This window comes from Garra rufa, chromosome 2, assembly GCF_049309525.1.
Source record: "Garra rufa chromosome 2, GarRuf1.0, whole genome shotgun sequence".
In the NCBI taxonomy this organism is placed as follows: Eukaryota; Metazoa; Chordata; class Actinopteri; order Cypriniformes; family Cyprinidae; genus Garra; species Garra rufa.
The window spans coordinates 33763273-33782812 of NC_133362.1; the positions used below are offsets into that span (position 1 = coordinate 33763273).

General features: G+C 37.8%; 3 protein-coding genes across 3 annotated transcripts in view; 1 reads left to right on the forward strand and 2 right to left on the reverse strand.

Annotated features, from left to right (window-relative positions):
• The first annotated feature begins 504 nt into the window (after positions 1-504).
• mat1a (methionine adenosyltransferase 1A) lies at positions 505-7659 on the forward strand. Its single transcript, XM_073834141.1, has 9 exons — positions 505-839; positions 2027-2104; positions 2334-2456; positions 2540-2652; positions 2740-2883; positions 3385-3603; positions 4825-5007; positions 5151-5284; positions 6419-7659. Exons 1-9 carry the CDS (start codon positions 764-766, stop codon positions 6519-6521), a joined length of 1173 nt encoding a protein of 390 aa, XP_073690242.1. The 5' UTR covers positions 505-763; the 3' UTR covers positions 6522-7659.
• A 277-nt stretch (positions 7660-7936) lies between these two features.
• LOC141325453 (transmembrane protein 150A) overlaps positions 7937-19540 on the reverse strand; it is a 39115-nt gene continuing 27511 nt past the window's right edge. Inside the window, exons 6-7 of the mRNA XM_073834142.1 lie at positions 17344-17521; positions 7937-10644 (exon numbers count right to left, since the gene is read on the reverse strand). Of these exons, the coding sequence (XP_073690243.1) occupies positions 10400-10644; positions 17344-17521 (423 nt within the window). The 3' untranslated portion in view covers positions 7937-10399. The remainder of the gene's footprint in view (positions 10645-17343; positions 17522-19540) is intronic.
• LOC141325451 (uncharacterized) lies at positions 10655-17332 on the reverse strand. The gene is made up of 2 exons (XM_073834140.1): positions 15421-17332; positions 10655-14067 (listed from the first exon to the last, which is right to left on the reverse strand). The coding sequence occupies exons 1-2, from the start codon at positions 15641-15643 to the stop codon at positions 12836-12838; spliced, it is 1455 nt and encodes a 484-aa protein (XP_073690241.1). The 5' UTR covers positions 15644-17332; the 3' UTR covers positions 10655-12835.

The following is a 19540-nucleotide window of genomic DNA, read 5'->3' on the forward strand; positions in this document are numbered from 1 at the left end:
GAACCTCAATTCCATGCATTGAAGGAAACCAGAGTAAGTGCTGAGTTAAGGGTATGAATACTTATGCAATGTGCTTATTTCATTTTTTTTAAATATACATTTAAGAAGTTGTGACCATTCTGTTTTTGCTTTGTCATTATGGTTTAACATAAGGCAGAAAAAAATAAAGGGGTAAGAATACTTTTGCAAGGCTCTGTAAATAAAAAAATTGTTTTTGTCAAGCACATTATGACAGGAGTGCTGTATGATCCAATCAAATTTAGAGTTAACTTCACCACACTCCTTTTCCACAAAGTTTATCATGATTCATCTTCATGATTCATCTGAGTTGAGTGCACAAGGGGTTAACAGAAAGTTTCAAAAAGTTTGAATCTCCTCCCCCAAAACAACACCCCCTGGAATGGTCTGACCCACTCGTTCACATGACACGTGTGTGTGTGTGTGTGTGTGTGTGTGTGTGTGTATATGTGAGTATATTTGTGAGTGAGAGAGGGAGTAAAGCTTAGTGTGTGCGTGTTTTCTTTCTGCCATATATAGGGGCAAACTTGCTTCGAGACGAGATTGTGTTATATAGTCTGTGATCTATCTGCAAACTTCTCTTCTTCTCTTTCTATCTATCTTTCTTTCTTTCTTCCATACCCTCAGGACTATAAGGAGCTCTGCATACTTGGCCTGCTTTAGCCACAGTTGGAGGAAAATTATTAAGCATTTGATAGATTATTTTCTCCTGTGATTTTGAAGATCTGCTCAGTTGCTGGCAAACATGGAAGGAATGAATGACGTTCATGATGACGGATCCTTCATGTTCACCTCAGAGTCTGTGGGAGAAGGGCATCCAGGTGAATCTGAACTTTTAAATTAAACTCAAAATGTGCTATTTTAATTCGGTAGTATGTACTATAGAACTTTTGCATGGGTACTTGCATGGAGAAAAACCCTCAAGACATGTACCTATAGACTAATTCACCTGTCTCGACAAGTCATTGCAGCATATAGAAGCTGTGAGCTGGTTAAGCAACATTTTGTACAGACCTAAGCTGCTTAAGCAGCAGTTCAATGGGTTTCATTCACACATTCAGTAGCAAAACCTCCACAGTACCATGTGCTTAGCTGGTATTTCATTGAGTGAAAGTGTAGTAGACAAAAATAGTCAATTAGGGGTCATGACTTTTGCAAGGTCTTAAATTACAGCACATCATTTGGAGGCTTTTCTCAGTTACGTATTTACTATGCAATTTATTTCATTATAAACTTACGGATACAGTGAGTGATTTGAATATAACACCATCCCATGGCTGTCTAGAGAGTCAATTATTGGTGCACCTGTATCCCAACAGATTTTGCTTCAGTAGTTATTTCTGTTTCATGTGGGAACTTGCCAGACCTCACATTTCTTATCGACCATATTGCAGTTCTCTCATGTCATGCTACAAGGCCAAAGTGCTACAGACAGTTTCATATGCTGGCCTTTCGAAAAAATGTTGAGTCAGTTGTTTTATGAAAACATAATGACACTTAATCAGTTTTAATAACTTCTAATTTCTCAGGTCTGGTTCCTCCTAGATTTTGCAACATTGCAAACCTGTCTGGTTCACATGAACACATTTTGAAAGTCCTGCTAAACATCTCCCATCAGCACATATTTCAGCACATCAATCAATAGCTCCAGAAAAATCTATTCCATAATGCTCCAATCTCATAGATCTCATGACTTGTTTGTCTCCTATTATCACCTGAGATGTTGTTTTTGGCAGCGTACTTTCTGATGTAACTCACCTAAACTGTTGCCTCAGCTAGCAGCCCAAATATAGACTGAGTGAATGATTCTGAAAGGAGAGGACCACCGTTATTGTCCTCCAGCTACTCAGCTGGGGTTTTGCTTTGTTGGATTTCCTACAGTCTTACTATAGGAGAGGCGTTCAACTCTTAAGCTGAAACTTTCTGGTGTTATAACACTGAACACACTTGAACCTTAATCTGAGCCATTACATAACTTTGTTTCATAATGGTATGATTTCTTTAATAGATAAAATCTGTGACCAAATCAGTGATGCAGTTCTTGATGCACACTTAAAGCAGGACCCGGATGCCAAAGTGGCCTGTGGTGAGTGAACATGTTTAATCGCAAACAAAATAAAGGCTTTCTGTATAAACACGACTGTCAATATATTCTTTGAAAGTTTATAGTTCAACAGCTGGTCACTTATCTGGACTCTTGTTCAGTTATAGAGTGACCATTTCTTGCACTCCCTAAAGTTTCAAGTTAAATGGATAACATTTCATTACTGTGGCAAATGGGTTGTTTGACTGATTAAAGTCGTTTTAATCATCAGAAACTGTTTGCAAGACTGGCATGGTACTTCTCTGCGGTGAGATCACATCTCGGGCCAACGTTGACTACCAGAAGGTTGTTCGTGACACGATTAAACACATTGGTTACGACAACTCCGAAAAAGGTCGGGATCAATACATATTTTGATTTTCAGCATATCTCAGATCTGTATTTTTTCATCCACTCTTTGCTCTTCGCTCTGTTCAGGTTTCGACTATAAAACCTGCAATGTGCTGGTGGCTCTCGAGCAGCAGTCTCCTGATATAGCACAGGGTGTCCACATTGACAGACATGAGGAAGATATTGGAGCTGGAGACCAGGTCCGAAACACAACGGATGTGTAAAAATGTGTTTGAGCACTTTGTTCGCGACAAACATCCTCATATTGCATTTCCGTTGTGTTTTAGGGGCTCATGTTTGGCTACGCCACTGATGAGACAGAGGAGTGCATGCCACTCACCATTGTCCTTGCTCACAAACTCAACGCCAAAATGGCCGAGCTGCGGCGGGATGGCACCATCCCATGGCTTCGCCCAGACTCAAAAACTCAGGTTAGCCAAATAAGAGTGTAAAACGGAAAAAACAACAACAAGGCTGTGAAGTTATTTTTGCATACTTGTAATCGCAAGTTGATATAATTGAGTCTTTAGAGCCACAATGTGCAGGTTCAAAGCCCCTGGCTGACATTGACCATGCTATCTTATCAGCCAAGTGTTCATTGAACCAACACATTGGCCAATAGGTGTGACGGCTGTTGAGCAAGATAGTGACCATGAGGCGGTCTCTTTTAATGCTTAAGAGTAAATGACCCCCAGCATGACATCCAGCGCCCCCGGTCCTTCCTAGTGGGACAGAGGACACGGCTGTGCACCCGTCAATCTCAGGAGCATGCAAGCAACTCAAGCTGGGCAGCTCTCAGGAAGCTGAAACCTCTGGTCTATTTTAGAGTTCTGCCATTTTCAGACCATACAGCAGGAAATGTCCTTTGCATTCCATATGTCAATTGAAATGATGACTCCAGATGTTTCCCTATATGTTTTCCACAACTCCAGGTCACTGTGCACTACAAGCAGGAAAATGGCGCTGTGATTCCTTTGCGTGTCCACACAGTGGTCATCTCGGTCCAACATGACGACAACATTTCACTGGAGGAGCAGCAGCGTATTCTGAAGGAGAAGGTCATCAAAGCTGTGGTGCCACCAAAGTATCTTGATGATAAGACTGTCTACCATCTGCAGCCAAGTGGACGCTTTGTCATCGGAGGGCCTCAGGTGAGCCCCTTCTGTTGATCGGTTGTATGAAACACTGTTGTATAATGCACTTTTAAAGGTTTAATTCGCTTAAAAATACAAATTCAGTGTTTGTTTTTTCACCCTCATGTTGTTTCAAAACTTTATGCTGTATTTTCCCCCCAACAAAATTAGAGCATTATTCCCAAAAAATCTTCACCTACTGTGTGTCAAAGCTGTTGTGTCAACATTGACACCAAATTGGCACTGGCTCTTAAAGATGACATATCATAAAAATCTGAGTTTTTCCATGTTAGCGCGTCAGATTTCGCTCCTCCCGTGACATAGTAAGGGGATCTTATTATAATATTACTGCCCCTTAATTTGCACGTTTTCACCTTTGGCGCCATCATTTTGTTCCAGCAAGTGACAATGATGTACCAGTTCTAACGCCATAGCAAAAGTTTAAGCAAAGAATGCTAACTGTTCTGTTTTTAGGCTGCACAAACGAGCACAGAACACTATTTAGAGTCCCAGCCTCAGAGATGATGAGACTAAGCTGTTTACTTCACAGACATAACTGACTGTTTTTGTAACTCCTGTGTGTTTTTAACATAAACTTTTGTGTATTCGACAGTTTAAGCGCAATAAGACATGAAAGAGAACTCAGTTGAGTACTCGCATGCCATGTGACAGCTGCTTTCTTTGCATGTGCTTCAGATGTGTACACTCAGAAAATCCTATATCAGAAGTTTAAACTAATACGGTTTAAAATGCATGATTTCAGTGCAATAGACATGATAATCAAAACCAAACAGATGTTTTTAGCAGAGTATCTGTGCTACGACCTGTAAAGGCACAGTCCTACTTTGGAAAAGGGGGCAGGGAGCAGCAGCTCATTTGCATTTAAAGAGACCTGCACGGAAACAGCGTGTTTCTGCTTCCACTGAAAATAGCCATATTCAGAATGATATAATAAATGATCTGTGGGGTATTTTGAGCTGAAACTTCACAAACTCATTCTGTGGACACCTGAGACTTATAATACATATTGTAAAAAGGGGCATAATAGGTCTCCTTTAAGTTTATCGTAGCCAAACATTGCGAGACCAGAGTGAGCTTTACTGAGATGAAGAACTGTTTCATGATTCTTCACAAAATTCTCACTTTGTTTTTCCACAAAAAAAGTAACTGCCATTGGTTTGGAATGACATGAGCATAACAGAATTTTCATTAAACCATAAAACAATCTTTGCTTTTCAGGGAGATGCTGGTGTCACGGGTAGAAAGATTATTGTGGACACTTATGGGGGATGGGGGGCTCATGGTGGTGGCGCCTTCTCTGGAAAGGACTATACTAAGGTGGACCGCTCTGCTGCCTATGCTGCACGCTGGGTGGCTAAGTCTCTGGTGAAAGCCAAACTGTGCAGAAGAGTGTTGGTTCAGGTGAGATGAAAGTGTGGACATTTTTATTGTCTAGACAAAAAAATTATAATTATTGATCCATATTATTGACCAGTTTTATCTGATATGGATTAAAACTGGAATGGATGAGCTGGTGTCTGGAGCATAATTCATATTTTCCGTAGGTGTCTTATGCCATTGGAGTCGCGTACCCTCTCTCAATCTCCCTCTTCACCTACGGCTCATCGGAAAAAACAGAGAAGGAGTTGCTACAGATTGTCAACAAGAACTTTGACCTCCGACCAGGCGTCATTGTTAGGTAAACAATTAATAAGATAATATGTTCTTTATTATGCAATGTTTTTTAAACCAAAATGGTTAAGTTCAGTATTTTGTTGGGGTGACATTATTTACATAGAATTTAGTTAAAATAAGGAGGAATTACTGTGCAATTACATCTCTTCAGTAAGTGCCATGTAATGTTATACCCTTCCAATCTGGTTTACTTTAGACTAAAAAAGCATCTACTTTTAGTAGATGAAAATAACATTTTAGTCAATGAGTAAGCACAAAACAAAACCAAATTAACATTTATATTACTTTAAACATGAATGTGACCCTGGACCACAAATCCAGTCATAGGTAGCATGGGTATATTTGTAGCAATAGCCAACAATACATTGTATGGGTCAAAATAATGTCATAAATCATTAGGATATTAAGTAAAGTTCATGTTCTAGGACAATATTTTGTAAATTTCCTACTGTAAATATATAAAACTTAATTTTTGATTAGTTATATGCATTGCTAAGAACTTCATTTGGACAACCTTAAAGGCAATTTTCTCAATTTTTTATTTATTTTATTTTTTTGCACCCTCAGATTCTAAATTTTTAAATAGTCGGCCAAATCTTGGCTAAAAATTGTCCTATCATAACAAACCATACATCAATGGAAAGCTAATTTATTATATAGATATAGATCTCAATTTCATAAAATTTACACTTATGACTGGTTTTGTGGTTCATGGTCACATAATTAATCAAAACGGCAAGTGAAAACTGTCTTTGTGAAAGCTCTTGAACAGTACTATATTAAAATAGTGTGAGTTATTTACACTTTAGTCATTTAATGTCCAGGTGTATTGAGTGTAGCTACAGCATGACTTTACGCATTCTAACTAGCATGTAACTTCAAGTTCACATGTTCCCGCCATTTTAGAAATTAACCGTGTAATATTACAAAAGTGTGTGTCTGTGTATGTGCGTTCTATCGTCCTAGTAATGTGTAAACATGGCATTTCCTAATATGTCCTCCAGGGGGAGTCTTACTACCACCAATGTGCTCTTAATTGCGGTTCTGCACATTTTCTTATTAAGTACAGTTTTGGTTCAAGTAGGATTCATTGTCGGCTGTTTGGTGAAAATCTAACTAACACAATTTCCACTGACAGGGATCTGAACCTGAAGAGGCCTTTCTACCAGAGCACCGCCTGCTACGGTCATTTTGGCCGATCAGACTTCCCCTGGGAGATGGCCAAAAATCTCAAGGTTTAAATTGAGATGCGTGCGAGTCCTACCTTTAGTCATTCAGTCGCTCTTTCCTCCAGCGCTCCTCTCTCAGCTGATATTAGTTGTCTTCCCGCATATGCTACATTTTAGATTAGACGAATATAATGTAAATGTCAAGATTGATCAATTAAATCCAAGGTCTGTGTTGAACGGATCCCTCACAAATGTTTCATCACATCGACACTCATGACAATCTATCATTCCGTAAACCTGAAACGCGTCCTACATCATCTTAGAATAGAAACATTACTTAATGAAACATTAAGTAATCAGTACATAGTTTGATTACCTGAAACAGTGTGAGTACTGTGACTCTGTGGTGCTATCAAACATACTCTGGAGCGAGTTTTGGGCGGGAATAAATGTTTTTCTGATCAGCTGAGGAGGGTTCGGAAAAACTGGAAAAAAAATGGCAATTCTGTTTGGTGCCACTAGTACCTCAGAAATAACACATCTGGGCTTTATACTAACAATTATTTAAATCATAATTATTCAGTTTTTACTACATTGTAATTTCTTTTTCGCTATCATGAGCCAAATGAACTATTTAGTCATTTTTCATTGTGGCTGTAACTAGAGTTAGGCCTACAGCAGCGTGTTGTGAAGAGTTAAAAGCATATTGTGGACCACTGGGAGCTTTAGGTTTTATACGTTTTACAATCTGAGAATCATATTCCTTACAGTCTTAAAATGGTCTAATTTAGCCTTTTTCTTGCGTCAATAAGAACATTTGCTTTTTATGTTTCATTTTTCACTGCATTATCTCATAATGTTTGATAATGGCAGAGGGATAGTATGAGAATATTGTTGTTTACGTGTACAGATCCTGTGCTGGTCTTACATTAATTGTCACCACTGGAGAGTGAGCATGTGTATGTGTGTGTATGTACTTCAGTTATGAACAAAGCCAGATTATGTTGCACACTTGAGATGTGTGTGAAAGCCACTCATTTGTTTTCTTTAGACTTCTGCGAGTTCAACAGAGGCATTAACCCTTAAAAACAACATAAAGCATCTTATTCTTACCGTTTTCTTTCAGATTTTCAACTTTTGTCTTTTTTGATTGAATTTAAGATCTGACGTGTAAATAATTGTGAATAATTAAAGTGTGGAAAATTCTTCATATATGTCTGGTGTCAGTATAAATGACTTTTTTTTTTACCATTTAATGGTAAATATGCCATTCATTCCATTATGTGCAAAGAATATGTTTACTACTAGTTTTGCAATAAGTCACCAAAAGCTGAGGGAAAAACACTTGATAAGTCAAACAAGAGTAACCAAATTCAATCTGTTTAAATAAACCCAAAGGCAATGGTGACCATTAACCAGGACTTTCATGACATGGTCTACATGACATAAGCAAAGTTCATTTACAGAAATGAAAAAGTTAATGAGAGTAATGTTTGATTCTGCTTTATTTCCATACATTTTAAGGCAAATTTACAGCACAATCAAACACATCCTGCCATAAAAAACCCAAAACATTTTTCCAATGAGTGATTCAATCTTTGGTTGAAACAAAGGCACAATAAGGTTTTTTTTGCTATCTGGTATGTCATCAAACACTGATGTGTGGCATGATGTGGCATGAGTCTCTGGAATGATGACAGCAAGTCCAAAGAGTCCACGATTAAGCAAACTAAAAGGTAATACATGAAGCAACACAAGTCTAGGCAAAAGGTAACGCAGAAAAGTGACTCTTTTAACTTTTTTTTTCCTAACGGACTAGTCAAAAATTACTTTTTCACCCTCATGTTGACCTCTTATTATTATTTTTTCTCTGAAGTGGAACACAAAATGACAATATTCGTAAACTTTTGAAGATGATGATTCTTGGCTTGTTACTTTGTAAAGCTGTAAAGCTCCAAAAGTCACAAAACATACGGTTTTGCATCTGAAAACAGAATAAATAAGGTTTTCATTGATGTATGGTTTGTTATGATATGACAATATCTTGCTGAGATACAATTATTCGAAAATCAGGAATCTGAGGGTGCAAAGAAAATCTAAATATTTAATAATACAAAAAAAAACTTTAGTTGTTCAAATGAAATTCTTAGAGATGCACATTACTAATCAAAAATTGGGTTTTGATATATTTACGGCAGAAAATTTACAAAAAATCTTCGAACATGATCTTTAATATTCTATTTTTTGGCATAAAAGAAAAATTTGATAATTTTGACCTATATAAAATGTATTTTTGGCTATTGCTACAAATATGCCCATGCTACATAAGACTGGTTCTGTGGTCCAAGATCACATGCGAGTTTTCTTCAGCAAATTTCTTCTATTGACTTCCAGAGTGAACATAACAGCATTTGGATTTGAAACAAAATGAAGGTCAGTATTCAGTCAGTTTTTATTTTTGGATGAACAATTTCTTTAAGCACTATCAGAAATATTTCCGAGACAATAAAGGTTGAATGATTGCAAAACTCTCAGGCTCTCAGCAAGTAACTGAAATGGTAAAACTTTCACTTTTACCTGGCGATTCAAAGCAGTCTTGAACACAAAGAGAAGATACATGACAGCAAAAGGTTTGAAATTCCTGAGCGCAGAGAATTAGTAAACTGAAATGACATGAAAGATGTTTTCAGGACGGCACTGGTAGAATCAAATTGTGATTAAGCATAAATATGGCTCTTATCCTGACAAATTGAAATGACAAAACTCCCTTGATAATGATTAAGGAACAATAAGTTTTTCTTGTCATGCTGGTAGTGTGAAAACTTTTGACCAATGTAAACCAAACTGCCAAACAAAATATTATGAACTTGCAGTCCTGCTGCAAGTCATTTTGTCTGCAATAAACAGCTGACAGAGACCTACTGTACATCTAAGAACACCTAAACTAGTCACCCTTTACATTAAAGGGCAGCTTCTGGGAAAACTCTTTCGTTATTATACGCTTCCTTGTAACCAACTCCCATAAACCCCCAATCAACACAACAATTCCCACAGTGACAGAAAGAGAGAAACCTACAGTCACACTGACCTCAGGACAAACTCTCTTCTCAATTACATTTGGTCACAATGTACAGCAATACTCATAGACTCTAACATGACATCTGGAATGGCACCAATTACTGGCGACTTAATGTGATAAGCTTATGCGCCTGTTTCGCGAGAGGTTTTTTGCTGATCTCGTTCAGCTTACTTGTTTACAACCAGCAATATTTGCTGCATATGAAAAAATACATGCCTTATATATTCAAGGCAATCTGACTATTGACATACATTTCTATTACATATCTATATTTGGTTTTTTGGTATAAGGCACATTGGTAATGACAATCCTGAAAAATACATTTCAGACAGCATATGGTATTCAAGGCAAAATGAAACACCTTGATCAGAACAGACAGCAGAGATATGTGACACTAAAATGTTTGTCTTTGAAAAAACCTAAAGGCACAGAAAACATCAGCATTTTTTTGTCTTACATCGTCTGGAAATTGGCACAGTAACATTTGTTTTAGGCACTATGTTAAAATGCTTGAGCGTTGACGGTTGCAGAAGGCTTTGTTTTAGTTTCCTACGCCATTGTAGTTTAGCCAACTAGCAGTCTGTAGTATCTTTATCCAAGTAACACAGGTACTTAATCCCCAATGAGATCTAATGGAAACTCCAACACATCCAGGCAATGAACTTTGTTTTCCCCAGCATGGAAGCTGTGCGATTCAAAAGGTCCCCAGAGAGTGAAGAAGTCTCAAAAATGTGCAAAATCTGAGCTGGATTCTTTGGCAAAGGTAAGCCAGTTGTATGAGAGCCAGGTCCAGTTTCTGTCACTTTCCCTCTATTGTTGTAGTGCTTTTTTTCTGTTGTTGAGAGAGATTGGCAGATACAGGACACTGAGGTTACAGTATGGACAGGCTCTCAGGCTGGTGCTGATTGGCTCCGCCAAGTGACTCCATTTTGTGGTCTCGGCTTGCGGACTGTAGAGATTGCCCTCGGGCCAGCACCATCATTGTGTCACTAGATATCCCGGCGAATTCAAAAGCGAATGTGCCGTAGAACAGCATAATAATGACACAGAAGACCCACTCGAAAATGGCCGATGCGTGTTGCAGGACAAAACTCTCCTGGACAAAAAACACACCGCCTGAGGAAAGTTTCGTTAAGGAATCATAGTGAACAGTGTAAACTCGTGCTCGGGCCTGTTTGCGTTACAGGAAGAACATGCATGAACTCAATGACTGAGAAAGAAAAGCAACATTCTTGGAATATGTGAGATCTGAGAATACTGCAACAATAAACCTGACCAATGAAAAAATAACAAGTTTAGATCACTGCTGTCAGAATTATTTAACATTTTAACACTGTTAATTATTTTTTTGTTGACATTGTAGAAAATGTTTTTGATAAAAAGTTTAGGCCATTTACCAAATTTTCTTATGTTATGTAAAGTGTGACAAAGTCGCTGTTTGCATTTCTTATGCATTTTAATGCTTATTTAATGCACATAATGCATATAAATATCTAAAATTAGTGCTTGATATTTTGGCCACACTTTAGTTTTGGGACCAATTCTCACTATTAACCATTAAAGGGACAGTTCACCCAAAAATGAAAATTTGATGTTTATCTGCTTATCCCCAGGGCATCCAAGATGTAGATGACTTTGTTTCTTCAGTAGAACACAAACAAAGATTTGTCTCAAGACCTCAATGTATCGTCACGAGCCGCAGGGTTTAATTTGGTTTTGTCTGTGTGTTCTTTTTTTACTCTTAAAGATTTGGTAACCATTGACTGCCATTATATGACTGACAGACTGCAACGGTTTGAGTTAAAAATCTTTGTTTGTGTTATAATGAAGAAACAAAGTCACCTACATCTTAGGATGCCCTGGGGGTAAGCAGATAAACATCAAATTTTCATTTTTGGGTGAACTATCTCTTTAACTATGACTTTTGCACAGCAAAAAGACAAAGGAGGAAAACATAATGTTCATTGTTTTTTTGTGTATGTTACTGTTATTCCTTCAATAAAAAAAATAAAAAAAATATGACTTTTGCCTCAACAACTTCTTAATTTGCTGCTTATTAATAGCTAGCAAGGTAGTTGTTAAGTTTAGTTTTGGGTTAGGATGATGGGATCTAAAATATGTTAATAGACAACAATGCATTAAAGGGATAGTTCACCCAAAAATGAAAATTTGATGTTAATCTGCTTACCCCCCAGGGCATCCAAGATGTAGGTGACTTTGTTTCCTCAGCAGAACACAAACAAAGATTTTTAACGAAAACCGGTGCAGTCTGCCAGCCAAATAATAGAGGTGGATGGGCACCAAACCTTTAAAAGTAAACAAAAACATGCACAGACAAATCCAAATTACACCCTGCGGCTCGTGACGATACATTGATGTCCTAAGACACGAACCGATCGGTTTTTGTGAGAAACTGAACAGTATTTATATCATTTTTTACCTTTGATACACAGCCACGTCCATCTGTCATGAGTTGGGCCAGACGGAATCTGCGGACTTTTTTGGCAATTTCTGCACAGAATTTTTGAAAAAATCTGTGGAATTCTGCGGAATGGTTTTAAGAGTATAGGAGAGCACAGAAAGCTAAAAACATTACAAATAACATTAAAAACTTTTATTTCAGGTTGACAATACAAATCATATTGGAACAACTGGTTTGTTAAACAAAGCTAGGTCTCTTTTATACTAAATCCACTAAAAGGTGCAGGAAACATTTCTTTTTAAATTGTACACAAATCATCGACTAAACATTCGCATATCATCAACGACTATAGAAACTCTGATATCATTCAATAATAAATAAATAGCATGCACTAATAAATAATAAATATTAATAAATAAATAAATAAATAAATAAGTTACTTATAACAACAATAATAAATAAATAAAAGTGGTGTAGCAATCAATTAAACACTTAGATGCAGTACATTAGAAAACTACATTTAGCAAATAATTTATAGTAATTTAGTAGTAAAAATAGTAATTTACAATCAGTAGTATTTTTCATCAGGAAAAAAAGTTATTTACATTATTTACATCAGAAAAACTGCTGGATGTGAGTAAAGATGGAATGTAGATGTGTTAATCTCTGGTGTTAAATTTGGCAATCAGCATCATTTTAACATTCTCCTCTGTTAGGCTGCGTCTGTGTTCTGTTAAAAGTGCAGAATAGTGAGAAAAAAGCCTCTCCACATCCACTGAAGTTGTAGGGAGATGCAGGTACAGTGCAGCTATCACTCTTGTCCATGCAGATGTAGCGATGCCACTCTTCTGTGGAGACATTCCTCAGTGCAGGGACAACTTGAACTTAATCCTTAATATCAGGTTTTAAACCGGATACTTTGGCAGGATCAAAGATTGGGAGGACTTTGAATAGTTCAGTGCAAGGATGCCTCTCTATCACTGCCTGTAGCTTGGTGGAACATTCTGCCATTGCTTGCTTAAACAGCTCTGAACAATTGTACCTTTCATCCTCATTCAACTCCTTCAGTTGCTCTCTAGTCTTAGGACGCCAACCCTCAGCATCTGCAGTGCTGCCATAGTCAAAGAGCATGCTGAGGTCCTCCAGCTGGCTGAAGATGCTGGCAGCTGTGGGCGTGGAGGTTTCTTCCAGTTTGGTTAGGGTGGCAAGGATATCGGCGCTGTGCTCCACAATGAAGGAGGCCTGGACTTTCAGGAGCTTTCCGTTCCCTTCTAATAGAACTCCTAGGTCCCGCACAGCTTTAGAGGTCGGTGGCAGAGTTGGGATGAAGCCTTGCAATATATCTATATTTTCTGCCAGGTATTGCACAGCTTTTATCCAGGATCCCCATCTTGTCTGGACAGCAAAGACTGGCATGAGAGGAGACAGGCCCTGCTGCATCATGAAGGCCCTCAATTCAAGGCGACGTTTGGGTGACTGGCAGAAAACCCGCTTTACCAGGGCACACATCCGGTTCAGTTCTTCAAATTTGTCTGGAAACACCTCTAAAACCAACTGCAGCAGATGTGCCACACAGGTGACATGACTGGCATTGGGGAATAGGCCGTGGAGAATTGTGTTATATGCCTTTTTCATATAACTAGCAGAATCAGTCACAAAAGCCCATATGTCATTGAAATTGATGTTGTTGGTGTTAAGACAGGAGATGACAGCCTGCGATACAGTGCTGAAGTTAACACGATCTAGAAAAATTAGATCTGCTGCAACAGGTGGTTTGCCCACTGGCTGGAGGAGAATAGCAAGGACACAACGGCCACAAGCATCAGTTGTTTCATCAGCAATTACATAGACAGGACTTCTATGTACAGCCTGCTTGATGTCCTCCAAATACTGAGGAAATACTTGTGGAAGGTAATCAGAGCGTAGGTGAGATGGAGCAGGAACTGACCCTCCCTGTTTGCAGTACTTCTGTAAAAATTGTGAAAATTTTGAAGTTTTTTCCAGAGGGATGTCAGCTTCGATGAAGGTCTTAATAAAATCAAAGATGAACTCCTTTCTTTCAGCTGTAGATGAAGTCTTAGATATACAGGAGGCCAATGTCTGTGTTCTGAATGATGCTGTGGGGGAGAGGGGGGGAGGAAGTATTTTAATTAGAATTCAATTTGAAAGAGTTTTAATTGGCATTAAATTCAACTTTTAGTTACTCAAATTAACCCAGCAGCCGAATCCTTAGCCATCTTCAAGAATTAGCTAAAAACACATCTCTTCCATCTTTATTTGACCCTCTAAATCTAGCAATCTTCTATTCTAATTCTATTCTTAAAAAAAAAAAAAAACTAACACCAGCTTTTCTAATCTTTTTGAATTTTCTCTATTTTAGTTTTATACAGTTAGCAAAAGCAAAAAAGACCTCTAACACTAGCTTGCTCTATTCTGTTTATTAAAAAAACTTGCTACATGTACTGCATTAAGCTAACTGAGACTTCTTGCAGCACCTGCATATCATTGTTCTTTTGTTGATTTTGATTGCTTACATTGTCCTCATTTGTAAGTCGCTTTGATATAGATTACATTTACATTTAGTCATTTATCCAAAGCAAAATAAAATATACAATACAAGCAATACAAACTGTAATAGGTTGTAGTGCTGGGTGGTAGGATGACCTCCACAAGCCACACCCCCCTACAAATTCTTCTTTACTTGACAGGGCTGTATATTATACATATCAAATCTAACCATTGCATAAAAACCAAATGTGCTATTTATAAAAATTTACTGATGAAACGTTAATTTCTTTTCATTGGCAATGTGGTGCACAACAGATGCTTAGGCTGGTTAAATTTTAAAGATGCATGCAAAAATTGAGAAATTATTTGATATTCCTTAAAAATGTTTGATATTTCTTATTAATATTTTCAGAAGTACATTCTACCACACAATATAGCACTATATTTATGTCATCATAACTTGTCATAAAGTTAAAACGAACTTTTATTTTGGCGGATTGTAGTGAAGAGCTTTGAGTTTGCGTCTGTATCTGACGATAGTTTTTTCAGTGAAATGGAGAAATCCTGATGCAGTAAGAGACTCTCTTTACTCTCAAGAGTTGGAGATGAAGTTCATGTCCTCTTTATAGTGAGAGGGGCGAGCGTCATGCGTACTTGAGTGTGTACTAGTAGTTGACACTGAGGCGCTCATTCACAGAGACGCGCAGAACACGCAGATGTCAGAAGTTGTTGTTTGTTTTTTCGCTTTAGAGACAATCGTGACTTTATCGTGACTTGATACTTTGTTGGCCATTGATTGATTGATTTTTTTTCCTCCATCTCTGCACCGCTATATTACGGCATTTGAAAAATAAACTTCATATACCACCCAGCACCATTACGTTCTCATTTAGCGTGTGATAGGAAAAACTTTTCATACCTTTACAACACAACAAGTAATCATCACTTTAAATAAAACTTACCAACAGAACTTTGCTTTCGATTCTTGTGGCGAGCGGATTTGAGATGTTCCAGTGCCGTCTGTCGCCTCAGGTAATCGACGGAGTGCTGACAGGATTTACAGAACATCATCCCCCCATCCTCATAAAACTCATTACGGAATTCATTTGCTCTGTCCCGTGCCGTAATTTTTGCAGACAGATGACGTTTTTTTAACTCTTCAGCAGTTAGTTTGATTTTGGACATTTTAAATGTGTTATTGATAGTAAGCTAAACTCTCACATACATCACGTCAAACAGCGCAACTTCAAACGCGCACGCGCTTTGTGTACAGTTAGAGAGTGATGGGCGGGCGCTACAATCTGCGGAGTTTTCTGCGGAAATCTGCGGCTGCGGATTCCGTGTGGTCCTGGTCATGAGCACAAGCTTGTCATCCGGATCGTTACATGTGAACGCGCTTTGGCGTAGAATACGCAAACACCGTAAGGGGAAATCGGTTAAAAGTCCCGGATGAGTTTGCGCAAGCAAACGTAATCTCTTAGCTTTAAATCGGTTTTAACAATCAGGATAAGCGCAAGTAATTACCATTTTGAATAGCAGCTATACCCACAATCTCTGTGCTCTATGTAAACAATGAGTGTTGTATACATGTGACAGATCGCTTCTGGCGTTTGTGTATTCTACGCCAGAGCGCGTTCACATGTAACGAGCCGGATGCTAAACTCGTTCTCAGGACAGATGGACGTGGCTGTGTATCAAAGGTAAAAAATGACATAAATACTGTTCAGTTTCTCACAAAAAACGATTGTTTCGTGTGCTAGGACATCAATGTATCGTCACGAGTCGCAGGGTGTAATTTGGATTTGTCTGTGCATGTTTTTGTTTACTTTTAAAGGTTTGGTGCCCATCTACGTCCATTATTTGGCTGGCAGACTGCACCGGTTTTCATTAGAAATCTTCGTTTGTGTTTTTCTGAGGAAACAAAGTCACCTACATCTTGAATGCACTGGGGGGTAAGCAGATTAACATCAAATTTTCTTTTTTGGGTGAACTATCCCTTTAATATGTGGTATATGTGGTACTCCTTTAATAAGTACTAATAAAAGCCCAACATTATCCAAGATGTTCATGTCTTTCTTTCTTCAGTTGAAAAGAAATTCGATTCCAGGATTTTTCTCCATATAGTGGAATTCATTGGAAGACAACAGGTTGAAGGTCCAAACTGCAGCTTCAAAGGGTTCTACATGATCCCAGCTGAGGAAGAGAATCTTTTCTAGTGAAACGATTGGTCATTTTCTAAAAAAATAAATATATATATATACACTTTTTAACCACTAATGCTCGTCTTGACACTAAAAAATGCGATTAAAAATAAGATTTTTGTCCTACCCTATCTTTTTGAACCAAAACACGAAGATGAGCAATGGTTACAAGTATACAAATTTGAATTTTTTTAGAAAATGACCCATTGTTTCGACCTTTATTCATCAGCTGGGATCATGGAACTTAGACCTTCAACCCTTTGATCCCCATTGAAGTCCACTATATGGAGAAAAAACCTGCAATGCTTTCCTCAAAAACTAATTCCTTTACAACTGAAGACAGAAAGACATAAACATCTTGGATGACATGGGGGTTAGTAAATCATCAGGGAAAAAAAAATCTGGAAGAAAACTAATCTCTTTCTCCCCATCTCCTTAGGGTGATTCATTGGCCAAAAAAGAGAAAAAACAAAATAAACCAAATGACACAGATGGATTTGATTGTTTTTTTTTTTTCTATAGCTATTGCACTAATATCATTATCATGAATTATTGTGGCCCACGATAATCATGTAGTGTAAATCTGATATTATGACAGCCCTAATCTAAACTGATGTACAACCTTAATAGAAACATATATAAACAATATTATAGCATGAAGATGAGTGATAGCATAAAGGATACTAAGCACCAAGGCCACAAAGGCCAGCAGGGTCATAATGAGGCGCAAATGACCCATATTGTATTCTCCCTGAGTCTTCGCCAGGCGGTAGGTCAGCGCAGACTGCAGACACACAAACAGCATACTGGTGGGGAAGGCTACCCCTGCTCCAACATAGTGAAGAACCTTGGCGTTATCCACCTGTGAGGAACACAATGACAGAAAACAGTGAGTACAAATCCACCAATCAAAACTACAGATACGGTTAACAACACGTCACATACTGTGGGTATATTTCAGCATGTCATGCGTGGAGGAAATCCATGGTTACAAAAAAAATGCTCTGTATTTTTCCTTTATTTAAAGTGGAAAAACCCCAAACAAACTGGAGTGTTTTAAAGTTCTAAAAATAGCCACATCTCTTGGATTTTTTCCCATTTTCCCAGCTGTGAAAAAAAATCACATTTAGAAAGCCCAAACTGTTCAGTACAAACTAGAATGAACATCAGTTCAGGAAGGACTAATTAAAACCACACACTGCAACACATTAAACTCATATTGAAAACACATGCACACATATTTTATAGACTTAATCTGCAATCTTAGTTACTTGATTTTACAAATACGATTTGCTCACAAAAGCTGACAAATTGACATGCATACATAAATATGTGCATTTAACAGCTTTTACTTTTTTGCACATGAAACAATGAAAGCTGGGTTAAATCTGTCAATACAGTAAGTCTAAGCGGATCAGGTTAGTTATAAAACCACAGTCCCAAAATTCATGGAACATATTGGGAAACGGAAGAAAATTGCTGTTTATGCAGAATTTTTTTTTATAGCTGCAAGCTTTAAATGCTCGCCAACATATGACAGTGTGGTGTGTTTATAGTCTGAGAGCTGATGACAGAGAAAAGGGAGTTCACAATGCCACATCACACATTACATACAACACCACCACCAGCAGAGGGCAGAAGAACACCCACAACTACAATGAACCCCATTAACTCCACTATAAACCTCACGAAACGTCTGTGATAACTAAAAATAAGTCTCCTATCATTCACAATTACAGTATTGTGAAATATTACTACAGCGGTTTTCTGTAATTTTTTCATGTGATGGCATTCTTGTGCTGCTTAAAATTAGTTTGAAAACATACGTCTTTACTTTCACTTTTGGTCTAGTTGAATAAAAGTATCATTTTATTTCATTTTGTCAATAAAATTAGACAGTATACAATACATGTCATTATCCCTCCATCTATCCCTTTTAATAACTTCATCTGTATTTACTCTTCTACCTCTTTTCCGTCACACAAACAAAAGCAAAGTATCGAGTGTTGCAGGAGGAACTTTGGCAACCATAAATCAACTGCAGGCTTTGTCATCGAACCACTGATTATCTCAGCAAATGATATCCTGTATGTTCCCCTAAGGCTAAGACTTCCCCTTCACTTCAGTGTCTAAATATTGAGCCGCTGTTCCCGTTGCTTACTTGCGCTGTCATTATGACAAAGACATGTTCTGAGCTCTGTAATGTGCAAGGTATGTAATATGCATCTCAGGTTTAAGGACAAGGATTCAAGCTCTCGAAAGCTTCCTTGTCTTGTGGGAAACAAACTCGAGGGATGAGACTGTGATCATGTGATCTATGCCATGAAAATACACTTGATGCATTAATCTGCACAAACAAAATACTGGCTGAAAATGTTCTTACTCTCACACCATCCAAGAAGAGTTTGATTGTTTATTTGAACAGATTTAGAGAAACTTAGCATTCCATCACCCATTGCTCACCCATGGGTCCTCTGCGGTGAATGGGTGCCATCAGAATGAGAGCCCAAACAGCTGATAAAAACATCACCATAATCCACAAGACAATAAACATCTTGTGATGCAAAATGCTGCTTGTTTGTAAAAAAAACTTGAGTTAAACCTTTAACTTTAAACCACTGCTTCTGTCCATAAACAACAATAATGCTTCTGTTTTTAAGAGGTTAAAAACCTCTTAATGATTAATTTGTTCATTACAAACAGCGTTTTACTTCACAAGACATTAACTGATGTATTTGAGTCATGTGGATTACTGTGATGTTTTTATCAACTGTTTGGACTCTCATTCTGACGGCACCCATTCCCTGAAAAGGATCCATTGGTGAGCAAGTGATGCTACACTCAATCTGTTCAGATTAAGAAACAAACTCATCTACATATT